The sequence below is a fragment of the Podarcis erhardii genome (assembly GCF_964252035.2).
Source record: "Podarcis erhardii genome assembly, chromosome: 1".
NCBI lineage: Eukaryota > Metazoa > Chordata > Lepidosauria > Squamata > Lacertidae > Podarcis > Podarcis erhardii.
This window is the reverse complement of record NC_138497.1, coordinates 58,851,307-58,875,664: the sequence shown is the minus strand read 5'-3', so window position 1 is coordinate 58,875,664 and position 24,358 is coordinate 58,851,307. Positions and strand designations below refer to the sequence as shown.

The 24,358-nt window shown below is 40.1% G+C and overlaps 1 protein-coding gene across 5 annotated transcripts in view; it reads right to left on the bottom strand.

Moving 5' to 3' along the window:
• SHANK2 (SH3 and multiple ankyrin repeat domains 2) overlaps positions 1–24,358 on the bottom strand; it is a 353,024-nt gene that overhangs the window by 246,071 nt on the left and 82,595 nt on the right. For all 5 annotated transcript variants that reach the window (XM_081833850.1, XM_081833852.1, XM_081833847.1 and 2 more), the window contains exon 10: positions 6,589–6,655. In XM_081833850.1, the coding sequence (XP_081689976.1) occupies positions 6,589–6,655 (67 nt within the window). The remainder of the gene's footprint in view (positions 1–6,588; positions 6,656–24,358) is intronic.

Below are 24,358 nucleotides of genomic sequence, written 5' to 3'. Positions count from 1 at the left end.
CACCATGGGGGAACCCTAGCTGAAAATGCCCTCTCCCTTGTTGACTTTCCTCAGGGGAGAATCTCATAGTAAGACCAAAATGCCCAGGTAGGTTTACAGCAGGAGAGATGCTTGAAAAGATATTGCGGTTATGAGCTGTACAGAGCTTTATAGGTCAATACCAGCATGCTGAATGAGCTTGGAAATGTATAGGCCGCCAGCGTAGCTGTGCCAGGATTGGTGTTATATGATCAGCTTGCATTAAGCCTATTAGCAATAAGGCAGTCATATTCTGCCACTAGCTGTAGTTCCTGAAAAGTCTTCAAAGTTAGCCCCACGTAAAGCACGTTACAATAATTTAATCATGAGGTTACTCCACATGACTGAGGCTACCTATGCCTCAGAAGACAACAGAAGATTCTGGAGGATCTCAAAATTATGGACATGCTCTTCCTCAACTGTGCCAATCACTTTGACGCCACTCAATAAGTGGGACAAGCCCACGTTTAAACTTGATGGAGTTATCATGTCACATCTCATTTGACTATAATCCTAAGCCTGCCAACTCTCCCATGAGCAAAGGAATGGACCATCCCTCCCCTTGACAGGGTTCTGTGGGTTAAGAAAGGTCAGAGGTAACAAGTGTGGAAGCTGCAGTGCCCATGGCTGCATCTAAAGACTCAGGCCCAGCCCACCCCTGAGATAAGGTGAGGCAACCACCTTGGGTGGCAGGATCCACAGGGGCCGCAGATCAAGCCTCCAAAGAAGGCATCACCGGCTGCTGCAGCCACTACCACGGTAGCAGTAATGTTTGTGGCATACTCCTTGGAAGCTGGATCTGCTACCTCCTCGGCAGTGCTCCCCCAATGCTGCCTCTACTGCAGCCTCTCAGCAAATAGGAGGCCTGCTGGTCTCTTCCTGCCCTGCCCAGCATGATTCAGAATGGCCCCCTTTCCCTTCTGCAATTCACTTTTGAGTCCCACTTCAACTGCCAGGCAAGATTGATTTGATTCCCCTGCCCTTGTTCCTGATATAAATCTTCACTAACCCCGTCTTCTCTGCCCAAAGTAGGGGGAATTTTGTGGTTTGCCTCAAGTGCCAGAAAGGTAACAACTTAATTCATAGAGATGAATTGTTGTAAAACATGATAGGCAGCATGGTTTGGTGACAGACCAGAAAGACCCACGTTAAAACCCCTCCTTACTGGATGGTTTGGGATCAATAACTCTCACTGTGCCTAACCTACCTCAAAGGATTATTGGGAAGATAAAATGTGGGAGGAGCATGAACAACCACCCTGAGCTGCTCAAAAGAAGGGAACGATCAAAATATAATAAACAAAGCATAACTGATACAGGATGTGAACAATGCAGAGGAACTTTGGCACCTTTCTCAAATCCTGAATGTTACTATGCAAAATAAGAAGAAATATCTAATTTCCAGCTTGGCTACCTAACATGTATGTTTTGACATGCCAAATAAATTGCATGGCATTTATAATTATATTGATGCATAACTGGAAACATTCGTGTACTCTACTGAAATACACAGAACTGATTTTAGATATTGAGGTGGTGCTTGCCTATGGATGTTACTTTGGGGGGGGGGTAGGTATTCCTGAGCTCAAAATAGAAGTTGGAAAAGATTATCCTTAAAGAACCACATATGACAAAACTGACAACTTTTTAGATTCATAACATCTTGCACTAAACATAAAACCATGAAGATTTCAGGACTATTATTCTGGTTAGTATTATTTTAAAAATGTACTTTACATGAGAATTTCTTTGTAGAATATGAATAAAGGTTAAGATTACTCATAACTGAAATGGTGAATGAACATGGCTACAATACATGCTTGTTCTTGCTCCCCTTTTTAGTTCTATTAAGCAAGGCAAGATAAAAATAGAGCCACTCTCACATGCTGCTCACTGTCTCAGGGATTTATATTCCTTTTTATTTAATGTTCCTATAGTGTTTGTGGTTTTTGTTTGCTTAAAGCTGTTTGCTTTTTAAACTGAAACATATACAACAGTCTGCAAGAATCTGATTTTTTTAAAGAAAAAACCTCAATGCTGAACATTTCATTTTAAAAAGCCAGAAATAAACGGTAGAATTAAACCAGATGGCAGTTAATTTGCTCAGGAATCAACAGTATTGACCTCAATCACACCAGTTTCAGAATAACTGCTTGAAAAGCAAACAGAGATAAACGACACCATTGCCTATTTGTTCAAAATATAAACAAAATGCATTTTTCATTTTATGCAGTATGTCGACTGTCCTGATTTCTGGAAAACCAACATACTTTTCTTTATTCCAAAGCAAATGCCATACTAAAAGCACACAACGTACAAAATAAGCTCAGCAGCCATTTGGTATCGACACACACAGAAAAAATTAAATTACAAAAAATATATGCTTGAAAACACCCACAAACCTTCACATATACACATCTCTGCATAATTATAGAGGAATACAAGAACTCTGACTTGAAGCCTAGCAACAGTATCCAAGTATTAGTTAGTCTGCTAATCAACTACCCAAAACTCACACACCACCACCTCAATGTGTTTCATATTTAAAAATAAAACCCCTCTTGTTTCTATCTTCAGAGCTGCTGAAGGAGAAGGTAAACGATAAAACAAACCTTGTTCACTTGAGGAAGAACAACCCATGTCATTTAATCCATCTGATAATTCATCTCACCACAAAGAGCCAAGGCAAAACAAAATAAAAAGATTTAAAAATAGGTTATCCAAGTAAAGGATTCTCAGTTCGCAGCATATTTAATATGTGCATAGCTGTATTTAAAGAGACCTTCAAGATTCCTATATATATTATTGCTGGTTTTTTGTATCTCCATCCTATAGAAGCCATAGTAAAAGCTGTATAGCAAATGCTTTCTAAACCTTCTGTGCTCATTTACTTGCAGACAGCTGTAGACTGGATGAAAACAATCAGGGATTAACTTTTCTATTCATCACAGCTTTTAATCCATTACTTTCCCTTCAGTCTTCAATAAAAATAAATAGATAAATAAAAATAAAATGCTGCAACTAATTGCAGTAAGAAGAGGGCAAATACATGTCAATCAATGGGGTTTAGCTGCTGGACAGTTTGTTAAAGCCTTGCAGTGTTCAAAGATGCAATGTTGGTTTTCAGCACAAAAATAAAATGGTATTGTACAGGCACTGAACTGTAATATCTTTCCAGATCTCAACAACAATTGACAGTGCCCAGTTATTTTGGAAAATGCTCCAATATATCAGAAATGTTTATAAAAGCTTATTACTGGGAATGTAAGATTTGAAGAATGCAAGGTGATAGGTTGTGTTCAGTGTGATGCTTGAAATACAAATTTGTGCAAAAGAAATTTGTGACAGATTAACAGGATACCTTTCACTCCCTGAATGTCAGTAAACAATAAAGATGTCTTGTTCTTTCAAATCATGTCATGAAATAAATTACCTTGAAATGTGACTTTCAGTCTTAATATTTTATCTTTTTGCCCCTGCCTCTTATCGTTCCAATGAAGAATTTGATCAAATATGAAACTGACAAGTGTTAATGATATAAGAATTCATTTCTTATAGGGCAAGGGATTCTAGTCCAATCCTTTTCCCATTAAGTACTGGAAATGGGGTGTAACAAGTGCACTGCTAATGAAATACCCCAATCAAGGGGTTTATTTAGATGTAATTTGCCCCTCAGAATGGGAGTAGGCCTGTCACTCATGGGATCTCCGAGCCCCACCTCTTTACCTAAGGAGACCCTAAAGAGGTCAGAGAGGAGAAGCTGGTTGAGAAAGTGGGGGGTGGGGTGGATAGAAGTTCCTTCAAACAGGCCCTTTGGTGTTGCAGGATGGTACTGCGAGTTGTACAAATGTTTAGGATAAGGAACTGCTACTCAGGGTTGTGTTTTTCTTTGGCACAACACACACACACACACACACACAGAGAGAGAGAGAGAGAGAGAGAGAGAGAGAGAGAGAGGTGTTGTCCTGGGATACAACCTAATTGTTGTATAAGCAAACCTCAGTACAGACTATGATGCAAGACTGATTGAGGATAATTATCAGCAGATACTGATGGTGTGTTCCAGACACAATTCAAAGTGGTGGTTATGAAACACAGTGCACTACATGATTCGGGGCCAGGTTATCTGAAAGACCATATTCTCCCTTAAGCTCTTAGCCTAATTTTATGATCTTGAGAGAGGTCCTTCTGTCTGTTCCATCAACATCTGAAGCACATTGAGTAGAACTTGAGAAAGGGCCTTGATAACTGGTTCCAAAGGAGGCTCAGATAGTCCTGTCTGTAATGAACTTTCTCCAGGAGGCAAATATAATAATATTAAGATAAACCTTTGGCTCATAACTATTTTATATATGTTGAAACTGGTTTTAAGTGGTTCTTTTTATTGGTTTTACCTGACACATAACTTTTTTACTTTACGTTTTATTGCATTTAGGAGTATATGGGAGGTTAGAGGAGGGATAGTACCTCTGGTGGGGAACACATTTGGTCCCCACCCTGCACTTACCTAACACCTGTGGCTCCTAGAAGTTGTCAGCATGTGACAGGGCCATACCCTGGAAATGGCTTTGATTGGCCAGCTAAATCAGGCAAAGGTTCTCGATGAGTTAGGGACTTCCCCTGCATGCAAAAACAGGCTCTGGCAGATTGAGGGATGAAACCAATAGTGGGTCTAATGGTCAAGAAGGCAGTTACTGCATGTGTTGTAGAGGGAAGTGAGGGGCAGATGGGGCTCATCAACCTGAGAAGGTAGCCCATCTACGAGAAGGGAAACCTCTGCTGGGTATCTTGCAGGATATCTTCAGGAGAAGAAAAGGCTAAAGAGTAAACCCTAAACAAATCCAGAGTGGAGTCCCTAAGATGGTTCGATGGCGCCTGGTATGCCTTCTTCTGGCAACTCCTGCAGCCAAGCTGGTGCCAAACATATTGCTCTGTTTTCATTTCGACCACATGAGCGAGGCCAAGAGGGAGGTCTTCTTGTCTGGGCAGCCCAGGATCTCCATATACACTGCCCAAACCTGTGCCCCAGGAAAGTCACTTTGGTGCTGCTAAAGCAGCGGTTTCACTTCACTCCCAGAGGTGCATTCCACCGTCTTTTGAGACAGATGGATGCCAACAATTATATTTTGTTTGTATTGTGATAGTCACTTTGAGTACCATTTAGTGGAAAGGTGGATCACAATTTTTTTTTAAGTATAAATAAAGAAGGAATGGAAATCTAACAGTGCATCCCTATGTATGCAAACACAAAAATAACCTCCTTGAGATATAGGATGAGGCCTTGTCCAGTGATATATTCCTTTTGGTCTGAAGTTGTTACTCGTGTCAATTTTGTATTGGCAAAATGCTTGATATTTGCAGGTACAGTGGTACCTCGGGTTACATATGCTTCAGGTTACATATGCTTCAGGTTACAGACTCCGCTAACCCAGAAATAGCGCTTCAGGTTAAGAACTTTGCTTCAGGATAAGAACAGAACAGAAGCGCGGCGGCAGCAGGAGGCCCCATTAGCTAAAGTGGTGCTTCAGGTTAAGAACAGTTTCAGGTTAAGAACGGACCTCCAGAACGAATTAAGTACTTAACCCGAGGTACCACTGTATTCATCTCCTTTTAAACCGTATTTCTGTAGTATAAGGCTTAACAAACAGAAAACAGATGTAGACTTTGCAAGCCCTTATGGTGAAGTGTACGTATTAAAGCCCAGAAGGATAAATACCCACCATCTATTACACAATGGTTTTAGACCTCGCTGTCCTGGCTACATTCAAATATATTGTATAGAGACATCAATTCATGTGGGAACCTATTTGGACAATGGGAGGGTTTATATTAACTTATATGTTTAATTTAAGATTTGTGTCTTTATCGTCACTCTATCCACAATGTGAGCTGATAGTGGTGTTAGCATGGGAATGGCCTGTGAGATCCTGCAAGGGCATCTCTTGACTTCCAGATCCAGTGCCCCAAGTGGACCTTGCCCCGCCCCTGCCTCATTTCCATGGAACCCTTTGAACCAAAACCCACGTAAGATAGGGCATTACTGTACATAGTGAGGTTCCTGCCTAATGTTCATGAGGTGTATCTGAAGTGCAATCACCAGTGAATGGAATTCCAAGTACAGTGAGAATATATTTTACTTTCTTGGGTTCCATGATCACTGCAGATGGTGGCAGCAGCCACAAAATTAAAAGACACCTGCTTCTTGGGAGAAAAGCAATGTCAAACCTAGACAGCATCTTAAAAAGCAGAGACATCACCTTGCCAACAAAGGTCGTATAGTAAAAGCTATGGTTTTCCCAGTAGTGATGTATGGAAGTGAGAGCTGGACCATAAAGAAGGCTGATCGCTGAAGAATTGATGCTTTTGAATTATGGTGCTGGAGGAGACTCTTGAGAGTCCCATGGACTGCAAGAAGATCAAACCTATCCATTCTTAAGGAAATCAGCCCTGAGCGCTCACTGGAAGAACAGATCCTGAAGCTGAGGCTCCAGTACTTTGACCACCTCATGAGAAGAGAAGACTCCCTGGAAGTCTTAATTTACATGATGATATATATATATTTATTACATACCTATATCAGTTTCCTTGTGATTCTTGATATATTCAGCGAGCTCAAAATTTCCAGCAATTATTGCCACCTAAAAGATGAGAGAACACAGTGCATTTAAGATTTTGGGGTTAAATTTGATGTCCCATATGTGATTAAAATTCTAGTAGCAGATACATACAAATATCAAGTAGATACTTTTCCCAATATAACATCCTTGCTGATGCTTATTTTTAAACTTTCACATACAGTTCATATGCATGCTGGCTGTAAAACAGATGCTTTGGATTTCCATAAATGCATATTTTAACATCATAGGACTCATGTTGCCCAATGGTGATTCATAGAAATAGTTTGTTGGCCACAGAATCGGTAGAAGCACAGTTGGCAACAACACCTCCAAATATTGACATATTCTTCCATCAACAGACAAAAAAGTAATGGATTACAATACACACACACACACACACACACACACACACACACACACAAAATCACTGGAGGAGGCCTTATTAAGATTTTGCAGAAATTTACTTGGTTGGGTTCTGATGCAAAATATTGTGATCAATCAGGTGTTTTTGACAGTAGGGACACTGAAAACTGCTTTATACCAGGTCAGAGTATTTGCTCATCTCAACTGGACAAATCAGCTACTTCCTGATCTTCTTTTTAACTTATGATACCAGTAACTGCACCTAGAACCTACAGCACCCTAAAAGCATGTTCTCTGTTATATTGTATGATTATCTCTATTGCAAATGCCACAATGCTCCCCACTCAAATATTTGTAAAATACGGTAATCGTAAAATTTACCGCTTTTAAGCTGTTCAGTTTGAAAAACTTTTCTGCTGTGTTCTATTTGTATTGATTATATTGTATTTCATATGTTGTATAATGCTTTAATGGCCCTTTGGGACAAAAAGTGGCAATCAGATGAATAAATAAAAGGGAGTCAATGTCAAGGCAGTTAAATGTGTGTTCACATGACAAGATGAAAATCATAATTGGCTCTGCAGATGCCTGCAAACATTATTCCTTAACCTGTCTTTCCTTTAAGGAGTTCCTCTAAGGCAGGTTAGAGGAGAGAGAGTGACTGACCCAAAGTCACCTACTACTCTTAGGTTATACAACATGGACTTTCAAGCTAAATTAGGAATACTGCAGCATCTTCATGATCTATGATCTATAAAGACTACAATATTAATCAGTTAAAAACCAGATAGGAGGACTAAATGGATTGCCCTTATAATGGATGAATGAATGTAAGAATCTGTATTTCCCCAGGAATCTGGATTGGAACCAATGCTTTTTAACTTCTTAGTAAATGATCTAGGCTTAGGGCTGAGCACTGAAGTGACATGTTTACTAGTGATGACAAATTATTAAGGCAGCAAAATCAAAAAAGGGATTGCAAGGCACTCCAAACTGAGAGAATAGGGAACAACATGGCTAATGTGGATCGATGTTAAATGTAAAGTGTCAGTTACAGATAGGTAGCCGTGTTGGTCTGCCATAGTCAAAACAAAACAAATTCCTTCCAGTAGCACCTTAAAGACCAACTAAGTCAGTTCTTGGTATGAGCTTTCGTGTGCATGCACACTTCTTCAGATAATGTAAAGTGATGCATGATGTATATACTGTAATGGGGTCTGAGCTGGCACTGACTGACCAGGAAGAAGAACTTGGGGTTGTGATGTATAGCACAATAAAAACATTAATTCAGAGTCCAGCAACTGTGAAAAAGGTGAATTCCATGTTAGGGATCATTAGTCAATACAGTGGTACCTCGGGTTAAATACTTAATTCGTTCCGGAGGTCCATTCTTAACCTGAAACTGTTCTTAACTTGAAGCACCACTTTACCTAATGGGGCCTCCTGCTGCTGCTGTGCCGCCACTGCACAATTTCTGTTCTCATCCTGAAGCAAAGTTCTTAACCCAAGGTAATATTTCTGGGTTAGCAGAGTCTGTAACCTGAAGCATATGTAACCTGAAGCATATGTAACCCGAGGTACCACTGTATTGTAAACCTGAGGTGCAAATCTACGGTGCACCCAAACCTGGAATTTTGTGTATAGTTCTGGTTACTGTATCACAAAAAGTATATTTTAGAGTTGGGAAAGGTACTGTAAAGAGCAACTGAAATGATCAAGGGACAGAAACAACCCCCCTGTTACCATTATTTGAGCACTCTTAGTTTAGAGGGGGAAGGAAACAAGAAAGGGAGACATAATGTGTGGGCAGCGTAGTTATGCATGTTGTGAAGGAAGTGGACTTTAAAAAGCTATACATCCTGTCATATAAATAATAGTAGAACCTGGGCTCATCCAAGTAAACCAAGTGGCAGAAGATTTAGGACAGACTGTGAATAGTTGGAACTATGGAATTCATTACTGTAAGATGTGGTGATAACCACCAACTCAGACAGCTTTTAAAAGGGATTAGACAAATTCCTCAAAGATAAGATTATTAAGGACTGCATACTACCTTCAGGAACAGATGCAGCATGCCTTTGAATACCAGCTTGCTAGGGAACAGCAGTGGGAGAGAGCTATTTCCTTCATGTCCTACTTGAGGACTTCTCATAGGCATCTCGATGGCTGCAGCGGAAATTACTAGGCTAGACAAGTCCCTGGCTGGAGGCATCAGGGCTGTTCTTATGTCCTTAGGACAGGCCCGCCCCCAAAGGGAAGGAAAACCTGCAAAAATGTTAATACACGTGGCAGGATTCAACTAATAAATCCCTGCACAAAGTCTTCTGCTTATGCAGAGGGTTTCCCCCTTGCTCCCCCACCCAAATTGGGGGCTGGGGGCTTGCTCTCCAAATTGGCTTGGGGGCTGGGAGAGTCCCTGGAACAGCATGTGGTGGGAAAAGAGAGATTTTCTGTTAGGGGATTGCCCTAGTGGAAGAACTGCCATATCACAATGTTGAATTCTGCCCCACAGTAATTTCTGAGTAAATTCTGATAGTGACTTTGATTGAGTAAATGAGGGTGATTGGGGAGTGGGGTTTCATACTTATTTTAGTCACCTGTTTAAGACTGTGTGCTAACCTTCCTCTACCTCACTGCTGAAAATTTATTCAAGGTACTCTTACCTGATCATCACTTTTTAACTATGATATCTAGCAAAAGAAGAGCATTGCCTTCGCAATTCTAAGAAACAAAACTTGTCATGTTCAAGAGTTAAACGCTCTGTTTTATATGTGTACCATTTCCTGCAGTACTGTGCAGTTAATTCACAGATAAACATCAAATGGTGTGCTAAGGTACAGAGAGAATGAGCGATTTGGCAATACCCACTGCAACTGACATTGTTATGATTCTCTCCACGGTAATAGTTTTATACATGTAGTGAAGCTAAATAGGACTCTCTTCAACAAATACATTCATTAACTTCAATAAGATAAGCAGCCAATCAGTGTAAGTATCTCTGAACCTGCCCTTTAGCAATGAATGCGCCATAATTTTAAGAAATATATGATTATTTTTTGTGGGCTGCAAGCTCTCTGTAGCAATGGAGCTTGTAAAAATAAACATCCGTCTTAATTCAGGCTGTTTCTGGCAGGCTCCATTCATGTAAGTTCAAGTACTGTAATGTTCATTTAGAGATAAGGGGTATGGGCTCATCATCAACTTATGCTCATCCAATGACAACAATTTATTTTAAGCAACACAACCTCTCAGTCTTAACACTCAGAACTCAAGCATTGAAGAGTTACAGCTATTAAATCTAAGACACATTTTTAAATGACAGAATATTTGATGTGAAGCAGTAAATCTCCTCCACACAAAAAAGGTAAATATGTTTTATAGCTCCAGAGAGAGACATTTTCATTAATACTGCTGAAGCATTAAAATGGAAGAACAGTAACAGCTCCCTCCTGATCTTGACAGCAGCTCATTTCCAAAGGAACCGTCAGTCTCAGCTCAATTTATCTGAATGTGGCTGAAACATGGTGTCAAGGTGTAACAGCAAAAAAGGAAAAATATTTCCACACTTTATGACAAAACATTAAAAAGCACTATGCATAATAAAAAATGCAATACTTTAACACAATCAGTTCACTGCCTGTGGAAAAGCCTTGGAAAAGCTGGCATTCTTTTGTAATTTAATTATGTCTCGAATATTAGGAGCCTGCAGCCAAATAATTGGCTATTTAGATTTCATTAAAGCTCTTAAAACACCATACAGTGGTACCTCTGGATACGAACGGGATCCGTTCCGGACCCCATTCACATGCAGAAGCAAATGCAACCCACGTCTGCAAGTGTGTTGGTCACAATTTGCTGCTTCTGCGCATGCGCGTGACGTCATATTGACCATCTGCTCATGCGCAAGCGGTGAAACCCAGAAGTAATGCGTTCCGCTACTTCCGGGTCACCGCGGAACGCAACCTGAAAGCGCTCAACCTGAAGCACATTTAACTCAAAGTATGCTTCGGATGCCGCCGGCTCCTGGCCTCTTAGGCAAGATGAGCACGCAACCCTAGAGTCGGACACGACTGGCCCGTACGGGCAGGGGTACCTTTACCTTTACCTTTTATGACTATATTTCCACCTATAGTTTTCAGCCCTCTCCTTACCTGGTCCACTTCATTAAGCAACTCTGCCCTTGGCCTTTTAAAGATTCCAATTTCCTCACATGCCCCATAACCCTGGTGCATACAGGTCCTCTCGACCTTAAACACCATGCAGCTTCTTCAGAGCCCTCCCTTTCAATTCATCCATATTTGAGCTCCTCTGCCTTTTTATTCAAGCCTCCTCCTTTTGCCTACTTGTCCTTTAGGTCCATGTTTTCTCAATTAACATGTGAGGAGGCCATACGTCTCCATTCTGATGGACCTGCTGGATTTTGACTTTAACATACAAATCCCTAAATAACTTAGGACCCAATTACTTGACAAAACACTTATCTCCCTACCTGCAAGGTTGGATCCTGTAATATGCAAGTCCCGTGGTCATACTGGCAAGCATACCTTGATACGTGATGGAATGGGATAGGACCTTCTTTTGGTAAGCCCGTTTGTGGAACTCCTTGCCTATGCTATCCCTCATTGATGGCTTTTAAAGGACGGCTAAAAAACCTTATTCATACAGACATCGAGGAGAGGGCTGTGTGTTGGTCTGGCTATCTTTTATGCTGCTGCTGCTATTTTTTATTATTAACTTAATGTGATTTAATTGTGTTTGACTTAATTCTAATGGGTCTATTGTGTGCATTTACCACCTTGGGAACCTACAGGATGAGATACTGTTTATAATTATAAACAAATGTTGCTGAACTTTCATGAATCCTGACTTTTGGCCATACTGGCTGAGGCTGTTGAGAGCTAGAGTCCAGCAACCTTTGAATTAATTCCAAGTAATTTCAGTCCAAGAGAAGAGCTGAGTTTACCTGACAGAAAGATCAAGTAGTTTTATCTTGTTTTTCTATGGCTTCAATTGAACTACCCCAGGGAGGTAGGGAGTGGATGAAGTATTAGGGTTGACCAATGGCAAAACCTGCTTCTCATTCCAGATATTAGGGCGCCATCGTAATGGCGCTTTTCAGTACCACACATGCACCACACCATTGTGGGATTATTGCTAGCATTCCAGAATCCCAAAGACTTCTGTGGATCATTCACACCTGTGCTTACATTGTGTAAAAAAAGCGTGGCCAAATTGTGGAAAAGGATAACTGGTGGTAGAAGAACTCTGCTACTTGGAGCAGGGGGCGGGGGGACAATTCATCTCCATCACAATTCTTCCTGGTTCTATTCTAATTTTTATTCTCATGGGCAATAAAGTTGCATGAAATTATGCAGAAGTTTATTTTATGATAAAAACTTTTTTTTTCCTTTGAGGCATGAGAAAGCAGAGTAAGCATATTTCTGTACTGTATGGTTTAATAAAGTCTAAAACCTGCTAAGACCCAGCTGTATGCAATTGTACTGTGTATTGTAAAACGAGCTCAATGCCATGGGTGCTGATTATAATAATACAGTAGAATGCCACAAATCTTAAGTGGTATCCATTATCAGATCTCTTGTAAGAAGAACAATTTCAAGATACAAATTGGGTATTGTTTGGTGATCACTGAAATCATTCTGTGTTTCAAATCTCTGTAGCTGCTGTAGAAGAAGTCAAAGTAAAATAAACCCATCTAGTAGTGCAGCCTTCCATAATTCCATATCATTTTAATGCCAATGTATGCATGTTTGATGCATGAAAATAAATAACACATACCTATGGCTCAATTCTTTTGGAAAATATAATTCTTCGTAATATAAAAATGTTCTTAAATTCAGGATCCCCCCCATGTTAGAGCTATAATATTACATAAGAGCATGATGCCCCATTTTCTAGGGTGAAGGGTAAGGAAGCACATGAGGAGATTCCACCCAGCTTTGCTTTGAGTGACCAGATAGGCCTAGAGTACTGTACTTTTTAAATCACAGGGTGATCATATCTTGGCTTCATAAAATTTAAGATATGAATGAGGCTTGCGGCCATGAATGCAGCCTCTTCACTCTTTTGCTTCACATGAACCCAGTAAGTATTTCATTAACTATACTTTCCCATTTCATACAGACCAGGAAAGTATGGTTAATCCATTCAGAAGAAGCCAGGATACAAACAAATGGTTTGATGAAACAGGAAAATGTAGTTTAAAAAAAACCAAAAACTTTCTGGGTTGTTTTGTTCAGATGATGTGAACCAACACACTCACCAGGTTCACACATAAAGTTAAACCAAACCATGGCTTAGAACAAATGCAAGTGTTCCCAGAGAGATCATGGTTGCTATATTCCTCCCCTGGTCCTGCCACTACTGGGTTAATAATAATAATAATAATAATAACAATAACAATAATAATAAAATTTATTTATATCCCGCCCTCCCCAGCCGAAGCTGGGCTCAGAGCGGCTAACAACAGTAAAATGATAAAACATTCTAAAATCATTTCATTAATTCAAATCAGATTAATGGCAACCATTGGGCTAGAGTTCTGTGAGGATTGCCAAAGGAGGGAGTCAGGCTGTGCCCTGGCCAAAGGCCTGGTGGAACAGCTCTGTCTTGCAGGCCCTGCGGAAAGATGTCAAGTCCCGCAGGGCCCTAGTCTCTTGTGACAGAGCGTTCCACCAGATCGGAGCCACAGCCGAAAAAGCCCTGGCTCTGGTTGAGGCCAGCCTAACCTGTCTGTGGCCTGGGACCTCCAAGATGTTTTTGTTTGAAGACCGTAAGTTCCTCTGTGGGACACACCAGGAGAGGCGGTCCCGTAGGTTAAGTCAGGGGTTAAGTCATGGTTTGACTTGGTATGTCATCCCAACCTTGGTTGATGGTTTGTCTGCAATATGCAAACCATGAGCCCCTGTAGTGAGTAGCACGTGAGAAGCACATAAACCGCAATCTCCTCTCTGAAAACCCAAGGCATTCACACTACCATGGTTTAGCTTTGTGTTACATATAAACTGAGGCAGTATGTAGCACAGGGAATTTTAGCAGGTACAGTTTGTCACATAGAGAAGTGAAAACCTGTGCCTATTCCTCAGCCGCCCTGCTCTTAGAGGTACACGAGTCCTGTACTCTGTGTCTCAGGACACCCTACCGATTATGATGCCAAGTTTGTCTTGATTTTTTGTTAAAGAATAAATGCAACAAACAGGACCCGGAGGCCTATCTATATTCCTCATGACAGAATTTCCAAACAAAATGAAAAAACACAATCATCTTGTCCAACAGTGGATAGGATAGATTGTGGATAATAAATAAATAAATAAATAAAATTTATTATTTATACCCCGCCCATCTGGCTGGGTTTCCCCAGCCACTCTGGGCGGCTCCCAACAGAATTAAAAGCACAATAAATAGAACATCAAACAGTAAAAACTTCCCTAAACAGGGCTGCCTTCAGATGTCTTCTAAAAGTCAGATAGTTGTCTTGACATTTGATGGGAGGGCATTCCACAGTGCGAGCGCCAGCATCGATAAGGCCCTCTGCCTGGTTCCCTGTAACCTCATTTCTTGCAGAGAGGGAACTACCAGAAGGCCCTCAGAGCTGGACCTCAGTGTCTGGGCTGAATGATGGGGGTGGAGATGCTCCTTTAGGTATACTGGGCCGAGGCCATTTATGGCTTTAAAGGTCAGCACCAATACTTTGAATTGTGCTCAGAAACACTTCTAATTCATGTAAACCTAGGCCTGACCAAGTTAAAAGACCACAACCCCATACAATGTGGTATAATAAAATGTCAGGCAAAATATATTTTGATAAAGGTTTCATTCATAGGGAATGTGAAGTTATTCAAGATAAATGACAGTATCATTTAAAAGCAGCGCCTCAGAAATTCAATTGGGAGTGAGTTTTATGAATTGTGTGATAGATGATAGATAGATAGATAGATAGATGATAGATAGATAGATAGATAGATATAAAATCACTATATACCGTGAAAGTTAAGGACATGTAGAATGGTGGTATGCTAAACCTAGTACTAAACAGTAATCTCTGGCTGGTTTCCATTGAACTCCAGAATTTGTGGAGGCGGTTCAGATTACTGAACAGATGATAAAAGACAAGAATGATTGGTTACATGAAAACTTTTTGCAATTATTTCCCAAGTATCTGGATGCGTTTCAAACTTGTTTGCAACCTGACCTTTGAGCATGAACTGCCCTAGACCTGCTGGGACTCTGCCAGAAAAAGCAGGAATGTGACCCTGTTAAAACTCCTGGACCTTTCGTTGGCTTGCAATACAAGGGACTATGGTATTCTTCTAGACCACCTTTCTTGTTTAGATGTTGGAACTCAGTTTTTGCAGTGGTTCTGCTTCTTTCTGGGCCACAGATTCCAGAAGCTGGTGCTGGGAGGTTGCTTTTCCTGATTCTAAAAGTTGTACTATATAGTTTCTCAGTGGTTCAATTCTATCTCCCTTTGACATATACATAAAAGCACCAGATACCAGAGAAGCCAATGCAACATGGAGGAGTCCATGTTATGGATGCTCCTCACACCCCCAACTTCCAAAAACCAGGGCAATGCTAGTATAGGGGGAAAGCTGGGCTCCTGCTACATAGCTCAGGATGTTTGATGTTTCCTTGATGGTTCAGGAAGCTGTCAAGTTGCAGCAGTTCCAGTGCCATTAAGGTAACATAAGAAGGGGCCCTAAATGACAAAGACCCCCTTTTAAGGGTTCAGATTGACAGTGTTTGCGAATAATACCATGACATTCTCCAAGCCTCTTTTTCCAGGCTGAGCAACCCTAGCAGAGCCAGACAGTGTTACCAGTGTTACCTGCTTGTGAGGTTCATGTAAGCCAAACTTTCATTTCAGAAATAAAAGTTCAACTTGTTAATCTCGTATCTTTATCTGTATCTTATTGTGTACATGAACTTCTAAACTATGTTAATTCAAAATACATACCTAGTTTCACTTGACACAATCTTATAAGGAAAGCAACTAACATTTGCTCAACCCATTTACTACCTTAAAAATATTTGTTGATGTAAGATTGTTAGACTTAGCTTCTATCTACATTTCAAAACAGCAATTTTGAACTACTAAAGGTTAAAATCTTCACTTGTAAAATATTTTGCAAACAGAATAATCATTGTTTGGTTTGTATTTAGCAACTGACATAATATATTAATGGCATCTTTAAGTAAAACAAACAAGAAATATCTGAGAATCAAGCATGTAATTGATAATTACATTTTTCTTAAGTGGCAACTATATGTAAAAGTGTTTGCAAAGTTGCCCCACAGTATTCAAAACAAGAGTATTCTACAATGTTGTCCTCATACATTAATTTATTCAGATTTTGGTTACGAAGGGCAAATATAATAACGTTTATATTCTGGTCCAGAATATCTCACTGTTGTTGAGCAACACTACTTTGCATCTTCAACTCTAAACAGCCTGCTGCACCATGCAAAATTTTCTCTTCAAACAGTCCAATTACATCACTGCAAATACACACACAGTTTATATACAGTTATTATATACAGTTTTAAAATATTTGACTTGGCGTGGTCATGTAACTTTGCACATGCTTATTATGCAGAGGAATGAAAAGTATTAGCAATTTGATTAACATCAAGTGTCAGAGGCACAGTTTACATAATCACCCTTCCCCCAATCAAATTATTTCTGCTGTGCAGTTCTAATTCGCCTGCTTCATCTGTTCTCTTGCTGAGCATTACCTTTTGGATGCTTTCAACAGGCTATCTGGCTGAATGTAATTTCATCTTCTGTCCTTGATAATACAGACCACGCTAGCGTTATCTTCCTTTTACTGGTCTTTTGAGTGTGATTTTTCTTCTACCACTGAAATTTTTCAGCCAGAATGCATGCTGATACTGTTCTAAAATTTAGCAGCACATGTGGTACACTGTGCCCAGAAATTCTCCTAGCAACTCTGGCATAGCGTCTAACATTTTCTTTCTTCAAGCTATGATTCATGGTGCCATCTGTAGTCAGATATTGACAGGCAGTAGTCTTAGAATAGCTATTATACATTTGCTCAACAACTAGTTTTAGCAACTGCAAATATAAATCATGGGGAAAGTCCAACACTTATTTATTAAATGATTTTACATTTGCTGAAACATTGTAATATCATTGCAATGCCTTTTCACTATTCAGTTCTGTAAGGATAAACACAAACTATATTTCAGCAATGTACAAAGGCAATGCTGAAATATAATTACTTTTACATGAGATCCAAAAGCCATATTCTCTGAGGGTCAAAATAAATATGACCTTAATTATGTAGTTCCGCCTTAGATAGCAAATTTCACATTTCTAATGCAGGATTTCTGATCCAGAACAGAACCCTAGCATGGGTGTAAGGCATCTTTAAACCAATGGTTCAAATCCAAAGTAGGCTTCCATCAATCTTCACTGCAAAAACCTCCCCTTTGGTTTTTTTGGGGGGTGCAATACAAAATGTAGGCAGGGGAAGGGGAATTTTGGATAAACCACGCCAACCTGTCAGTTACCTGTCAGTTGCAGAGATCTAGGGCTTGTGACAGTTTAAATAATGTTACAATCCTACACTTGCTTAATGAGAGCAAGCCTTTTAAATTGTTTCACACAGATCTCAGAAAACAACATAGATAGAATCAGGCTGCACAAGTAATTCCTCGTGGGTAAATGGAAACAAAATAAAAAACAAAAGGATATATAGAAACTTATGGCAAATATTTATATCTAGTCCTACCTCAATTCTTAAGATTTGGGAGATCTATGTCTACAGGAAGAGGAGACAGATAGCATTTAAGCACTTGCCAATAGATGGCAGGTTTTGGTACAGCCTAATCTACATACAGTGTACCAAGCTCAGATAAATCTCTTGGCAGCTCTACCTATGAGGATCCAAAGGTAGACAACAGTTTGCTTTTTCTATATTTGAACCAGGGTTAACTGTATAACACATTCAATAAATTAAGAGAGTTTGTGTACTGGTCCAGTAAACGCTTCCGCTGTGCAACCAGCAACAGTTCTCTTTGCAGAGCATTAATTAAGTCCAGTGCAGAGATTCTTGTTGCAGTACAAGCTTCAGAGTCTCAGCAGCAAAGAAGTAACGACACAGGGAAGCCTGTCTTTCCAAAGACAGGTTCATTGCAGAAAGATAACAGAAACACCTCCGGAGCTTTCAGACATTTTTGCTTCACGCCCCACAGGCAGAGAAAACAAACACTCTTTATATACTGAGCAACTTAACAACTTAACGAGCTTGACTACTTAAAGTCACATGACATTGCTAACTTGCCAGCGTCTTAGGTTTCACACCCTAACACCCCCTCTCACTGGCAATACAAAAACAAAATTACTTCAGACCCATTTCTTCACAAAAGTTTTCATGCCGCTGAAACCCAAGCGGTTTTGTAAAACCATCAGCTTGATTTTCATGACTGGGACAGTAATTTAATTTAACAATTCCCGCTTTTACCGTGTGACAAACATTTTGAAAGCGGATATCCAAATGTTTAGTACGACCTTTAAACTGCCCATTTTGTGCTAACTTAAGACACGGTTGATTATCACCCCATACAGTGATTGGAGTGATGGCCTTTTCATACATCTCTTGTGCCAAGCATTTGTAAAATTCCAGATCTCTACATAACTCAGATAAGGCACAGAACTCAGCTTCTGTTGACGACAAAGCAATCAGGTTCTGTTTCTTGGATCTCCACCCAATCAGAGAGTTACCAAATTTTATTACACAGCCAGACACTGATTTTCTATCCTTTAAATTTGCCCAATCACTATCTGCCCAACAAGTAATCTGTGCTTGTCCTTCAGAAGATAATTCAAGGCAAAAATCTTTGGTGTATTGTAAATATCTTAACACTCTTTGAATTCCTTTCCATGCATTTACACTAGGTTTTGAAGCTTCTCTGCTGAGTAAGTTAACAGCGTAAGCAATGTCTGGTCTACTCCATTGCGAAAGATGAAGTAAGCTTCCCAGTGCTGACTGAAAGATTTCAGCACGCTTGAATTCAGCACTATCCTTGAACTCATTGTCTTTTACAAAACCCATTTCCATTGGTGTTCTAACACCTGCACACTCCGTCATGCCAAACTTTTTCAACATTTGCAATATCTTGCCTTTTTGATTCAGTAGAAAACTGCCATTTTTGGTCCTATCTATCTGAACACCAAGATAGACCTTTACATCCCCAAGATTCTTAACTTTGAAGTGTTTATTTAACTCTTTGGCTAGTTTTTTTACTTGTTCTTGTGTCTTTGAAGTATAAATCAGGTCATCTACATAAACAAGCAAAGATTCTTGAGCATCTCCTGAACCTCTGAAATATAAGCAATTGTCAGCCTTGCTCCCGCTAAAACCAATGCCTACCAAAACGTCATTCAAACACTCATTCCAATTATGAGCAGATTGCTTGAGTCCATAAATAGATTTATGTAGTTTCCATACCTGATTTGATTTACCAACTTTCAATCCTGGCGGTAGCTCCATATAGAGCTCTTCAGCCAAGTCTGAATGAAGATAAGCTGTAGAGACATCAAATTGATTCACTTTGAACCCTTTCTGAGCAGCAACTGCTAATAGTGCCCAAAGGGTTTCACTCCTTGAAGTGGGTGCATAGACTTCGGAATAATGTAACCCCTTTCTTTGCGTAAAACCTCGAGCTACAAGCCTTGCTTTGTACTCTGGTTTCCCCATCGCTGTTGTCTTTATCCTGTACACCCACCTACAACTTACTGCCTTGGTACCTTCTGGCAGTTTGGTGATGGAAAACACACCCAGTTCTTTCATAGAATTCAACTCTTTTTGCATGGCCTCACGCCACCTACTGGCCTCCTCCTGGGGTAATTGCTCAACCTCCTCAAAACTTTCAGGTTCGCAATTTGCCAAACCAGCCCAAACACTAATAGCTTGGTACCTTTCAGGAGGTATACCTTTGTTGGCACGCTTGGAACGCCTTAACAGTTCCTGTGATGTTCCTTCAGTTTCCCCCTCTGACCCAGAATCACTAGTCGTCACCTGTTTGTCACTAGTAGTTGAAGAACTTTCTGATTCTGACTTTACACGTCTCTCTTGCTGTACGGGTGAACTTTTAGAGCTAGAAGATTCTGACTTCACAGACTTGGGTGAACTAGACGATTTCTCACCCTCGTCCTCAGACTCAAATTCCTCAGCCTGTTCTGGAACTAATACCTGCCCTGGGGCCTGAGTTTCATTGTTACTGTTCACCACATCAAATAGTATGTCAGGATTTCCATGAATTTTATTCCAAAACCTGCTGCCACATCGAAAACATGACTTGCTGGCCATAGCAGACACTTGTGAGGCTTCCTTACAGCTCTGCCTGCTAGTTCCCCCACACTGGGAATTATCTGAACATCCAACCCTTGGGGTATTTGAATTATCAATACGTTTTCGATGATGTTGATATTCTTGCTCACACAATCTACCAGTCACATAATTCATATTCAGCTGGTCCTCTGGCAAAACTTGTAAAGTTAGTACTAAGTTTTCAAACCCTGCATGCAGACTGCTAAGCAGAGTATAAACTTTAATATTTTCAGGAAAATTCACACCTAGAGATGACAGTCGGTTGAAATACTCAGTCATCTGTGACGTGTGTTCAACCACACTATCCCCTGGCTTCAGTTTCAACTCATACAAAGCACGTATAATGTTCACCTTCTCTCCGGGCGTGGCTCTATGGTGAATTCGCCTAAGAGCTTCCCAAATTTCAAATGCGGACCTTAAATTTTCCACATGAGGTAATTGGGAATCGTCTATCGATACCATCAACATGCATCTAGCTTTAGTGTCCATTTTATCATGTTCCCTGTTCTGAGCATGTGCAGCAGCCTGTTGCTCTGCTGTGGCATCTGCTGCAACAGCCACAAACGGCTTTCGCCTCTGGACATAGTCAGCCCACACTTCTTTGGCTTCCAACCAGACTTGAGCCCTCTTAGACCACTGCACGTAATTAGCAGAGTTCAACTTTGTAAAGGGAACCTGGAAATTTTCCACTGCCATTCTTGGGGTCGGCTGCTACTCCCTCTGTGTGCCCTTGCTTCTCTTTCCCCTTGGGATTTGTCTTACTCACTTTTCAGACGCCTCTCAGTTCCTTCTCTGAAGCCTTTAAGAGCTGGATTTACGACCAAGCTGGTCTTCTCTCATCCGAAAGCTGCTTTCACTTTCTCTGCACACAATACAGCTGTAGAAACGTAGAAGGAGCCATAACCTAAGAGAGTTTGTGTACTGGTCCAGTAAACGCTTCTGCTGTGCAACCAGCAACAGTTCTCTTTGCAGAGCATTAATTAAGTCCAGTGCAGAGATTCTTGTTGCAGTACAAGCTTCAGAGTCTCAGCAGCAAAGAAGTAACGACACAGGGAAGCCTGTCTTTCCAAAGACAGGTTCATTGCAGAAAGATAACAGAAACACCTCCGGAGCTTTCAGACATTTTTGCTTCACGCCCCACAGGCAGAGAAAACAAACACTCTTTATATACTGAGCAACTTAACAACTTAACGAGCTTGACTACTTAAAGTCACATGACATTGCTAATTTGCCAGCGTCTTAGGTTTCACACCCTAACATAAATATGTTACATTTGCCACTCTCTAATGGTTTGATGATGCAAATATAGCTTTACACATGAAAAACACAGGATTGTATATGCAAGCTGCCATCTTGTATTGCAAAAGTTAAAACCGACAAATATTAATGGTGGGCTATAGTTTGGATAAGAATTTTAATATTTATTTCCCCAGACACATTTCAAATAAATATATTTGAGAGAGCAAGGCTTTAGCTGCAAACATTTCATTATATGCTCCTCTACTTTTTTAAAGTCCTTGTTCTATTACCCTAAAACACCAAGCTTATGAAATTCTAATGTTTGCTCAATTAAGTAAATATGAAGAACACAGTGGTGCATTCATGTATTCCACTGCCTTTTGATAGCTTAAAAATGCCACCTAGAAAACCATTCACAAGAAAATGCATTCTGAAATCCCTTATGATTTGCTTTTAATAAATTAAATGTAAAAAGGAGCAAATACAGGTGTGTATTTTTCATGGAGAAATCTAGGTCATACTGCAAAGAACTACCAAGGCAAGTGATTATATAATCCCTATTACAACTCACATGACTGAGCACTAATTTTAAAGGAGATTTAATGAAACTAAATAATGCCTGGCTGTTACTCAGTATGAAACACAAAAGAGAAAGGCAGCTAATAAGAAAATACATTTTGACTTCAAATTTCTATTCCCCCCTCCCTCTGTTCTTTGAAAAGTATCAAAGCAAAATAATATAAAACTGAGTTCTATTCTGCCCGGACGCTGAAGTCCAGTGCCGAGGGCCTTCTGGCGGTTCCCTCATTGCGAGAAGCAAAGCTACAGGGAACCAGGCAGAGGGCCTTCTCGGTAGTGGCGCCCGCCCTGTGGAACGCCCTCCCATCAGATGTCAAAGCGATAAATAACTACCTGACATTCAGAAGACATCTTAAGGCAGCCCTGTTCAGGGAAGTTTTTAATCTGTGATATTTTACTGTATTTTTTGTTTCTATGGAAGCCGCCCAGAGTGGCTGGGGAAACCCAGCCAGATGGGCGGGGTACAAATAATAAATTATTATTATTATTATTATTATTATTATTATTATTCAATCTGGTTCTGAATAAAATATAAGCATTGTTAAGCAAAATTTCTTTTAAATTTCCTTTCACTGGAGATATAACCAGTCGATTCATAAAGACTGATATGGCAGGTATACAACCCAGTATGGTTTGGCCATATGGTGATGTAGCCTTGTTTAGAAATCAACCCACAATGACCACAACACTACAAAGCTGCCACGTAGTGGAGCACTAAACTTACAGCAAGTCAGCATCAACATGGAACCACTACATATCTTTTTTTTTAATAAATATTTATTAAAGTTTAATATATTATAACAAAAAAGAAAAAAAGAAAAAAGCAGGAATACAAAAATACAAAAATTAAAAACAAGAAAAAACAAAAAGACATATATGAATTCCATTTACATATTTTCTTTTACCTTGCTTTCCAGACCTCCTCATACCACCCTTTCTTGTATTCCAATTCAAATTATTTGTTCAGCAAATCCTTACCATTAGGTCTTACTTATTTCAAATCCTTATTTTCTATCTCTTAAGCATTACAGCTGAAAACCACTTAGTTACTTTCCAACATCTCTCTAACATTCCTTAATTTTACAGTGTTTCTGCAAATAATCTTTAATCTTCTTCCACCGACTCTTTTCCCTGGTCTCGGATTCTGCCAGTCATTTCTGCCAAACCCATGTAATCAATCATCTTCATCTGCCATTCTTCCAGAGTGGGTAGATCTTGTGTCTTCCAATATTTTGCGATGAGTATTCTTGCTGCTGTTGTCGCATACAAAAAGAAAGTTCTATCCTTCTTTGTCACCAATTGGCCGACCATGCCCAGGAGAAAGGCCTCTGGTTTCTTCAAGAAGGTATACTTAAATACCTTTTTCATTTCATTACTGAACCACTACATATCTTTTTACCCCAACACAGTACACTCTACCAACCTACTCTCCATATCATAGAAATATCCAGTGCATCTGATTCCTCCATAGTATCAAAGTCTGAGGCTGATTTCTACAAATTTAAAACACCACCTCTGTGTATAGTTACATAAGTCCTGGTCTAGTTGTTCCCCAACTCCCCCATGCTCCACTTGAAAATTGCTGAGGGTCTTGGTGGACCACACAATGCTTTATCTGCTTGTCATAGCAATTGTAATGTGCTGTGCAAGAAGCTGTACGGTTTTAACTTATGTTTTTATGAACATGCCACGCACCACAAGCAGTTTGGGGACCCCTGCCATATTCAGTCATGTCCTCCTCACGTGAATACAACATGCATTACTGGGGCTGTGCTTGCAGGTTCCACCCCCACTGTTGCATGATCACATGGAGTTATAAATCACAGGAAGAGCCTATGCGCATTCAGCAGGATTTTCCTCTACAGGCATGCCCCGTCCCCAATGTATAGGCTGTGAAAGGGCATAAATAATGTGATGTGGCAAGTATGGTGAGTCCTGCAGTTAATCCTGCGAAGGAAAAAGATACTTCTTGGGATTTGAGCCTTTTCCTTGTTTGTGGTTGTGTAAATTCACACTTATACATTTGGTTCCACAGCAGAAACTAACACTGGGGAAAGCTTCTGGGCATTCTGACCTAGAAATTTTGCACAACCTGGAAAACTGGTGAGGCTCTCAGCTACTGCCTGCTCTATATGGGGGCTAATATTTCTGATACAAATAAATTTCACAA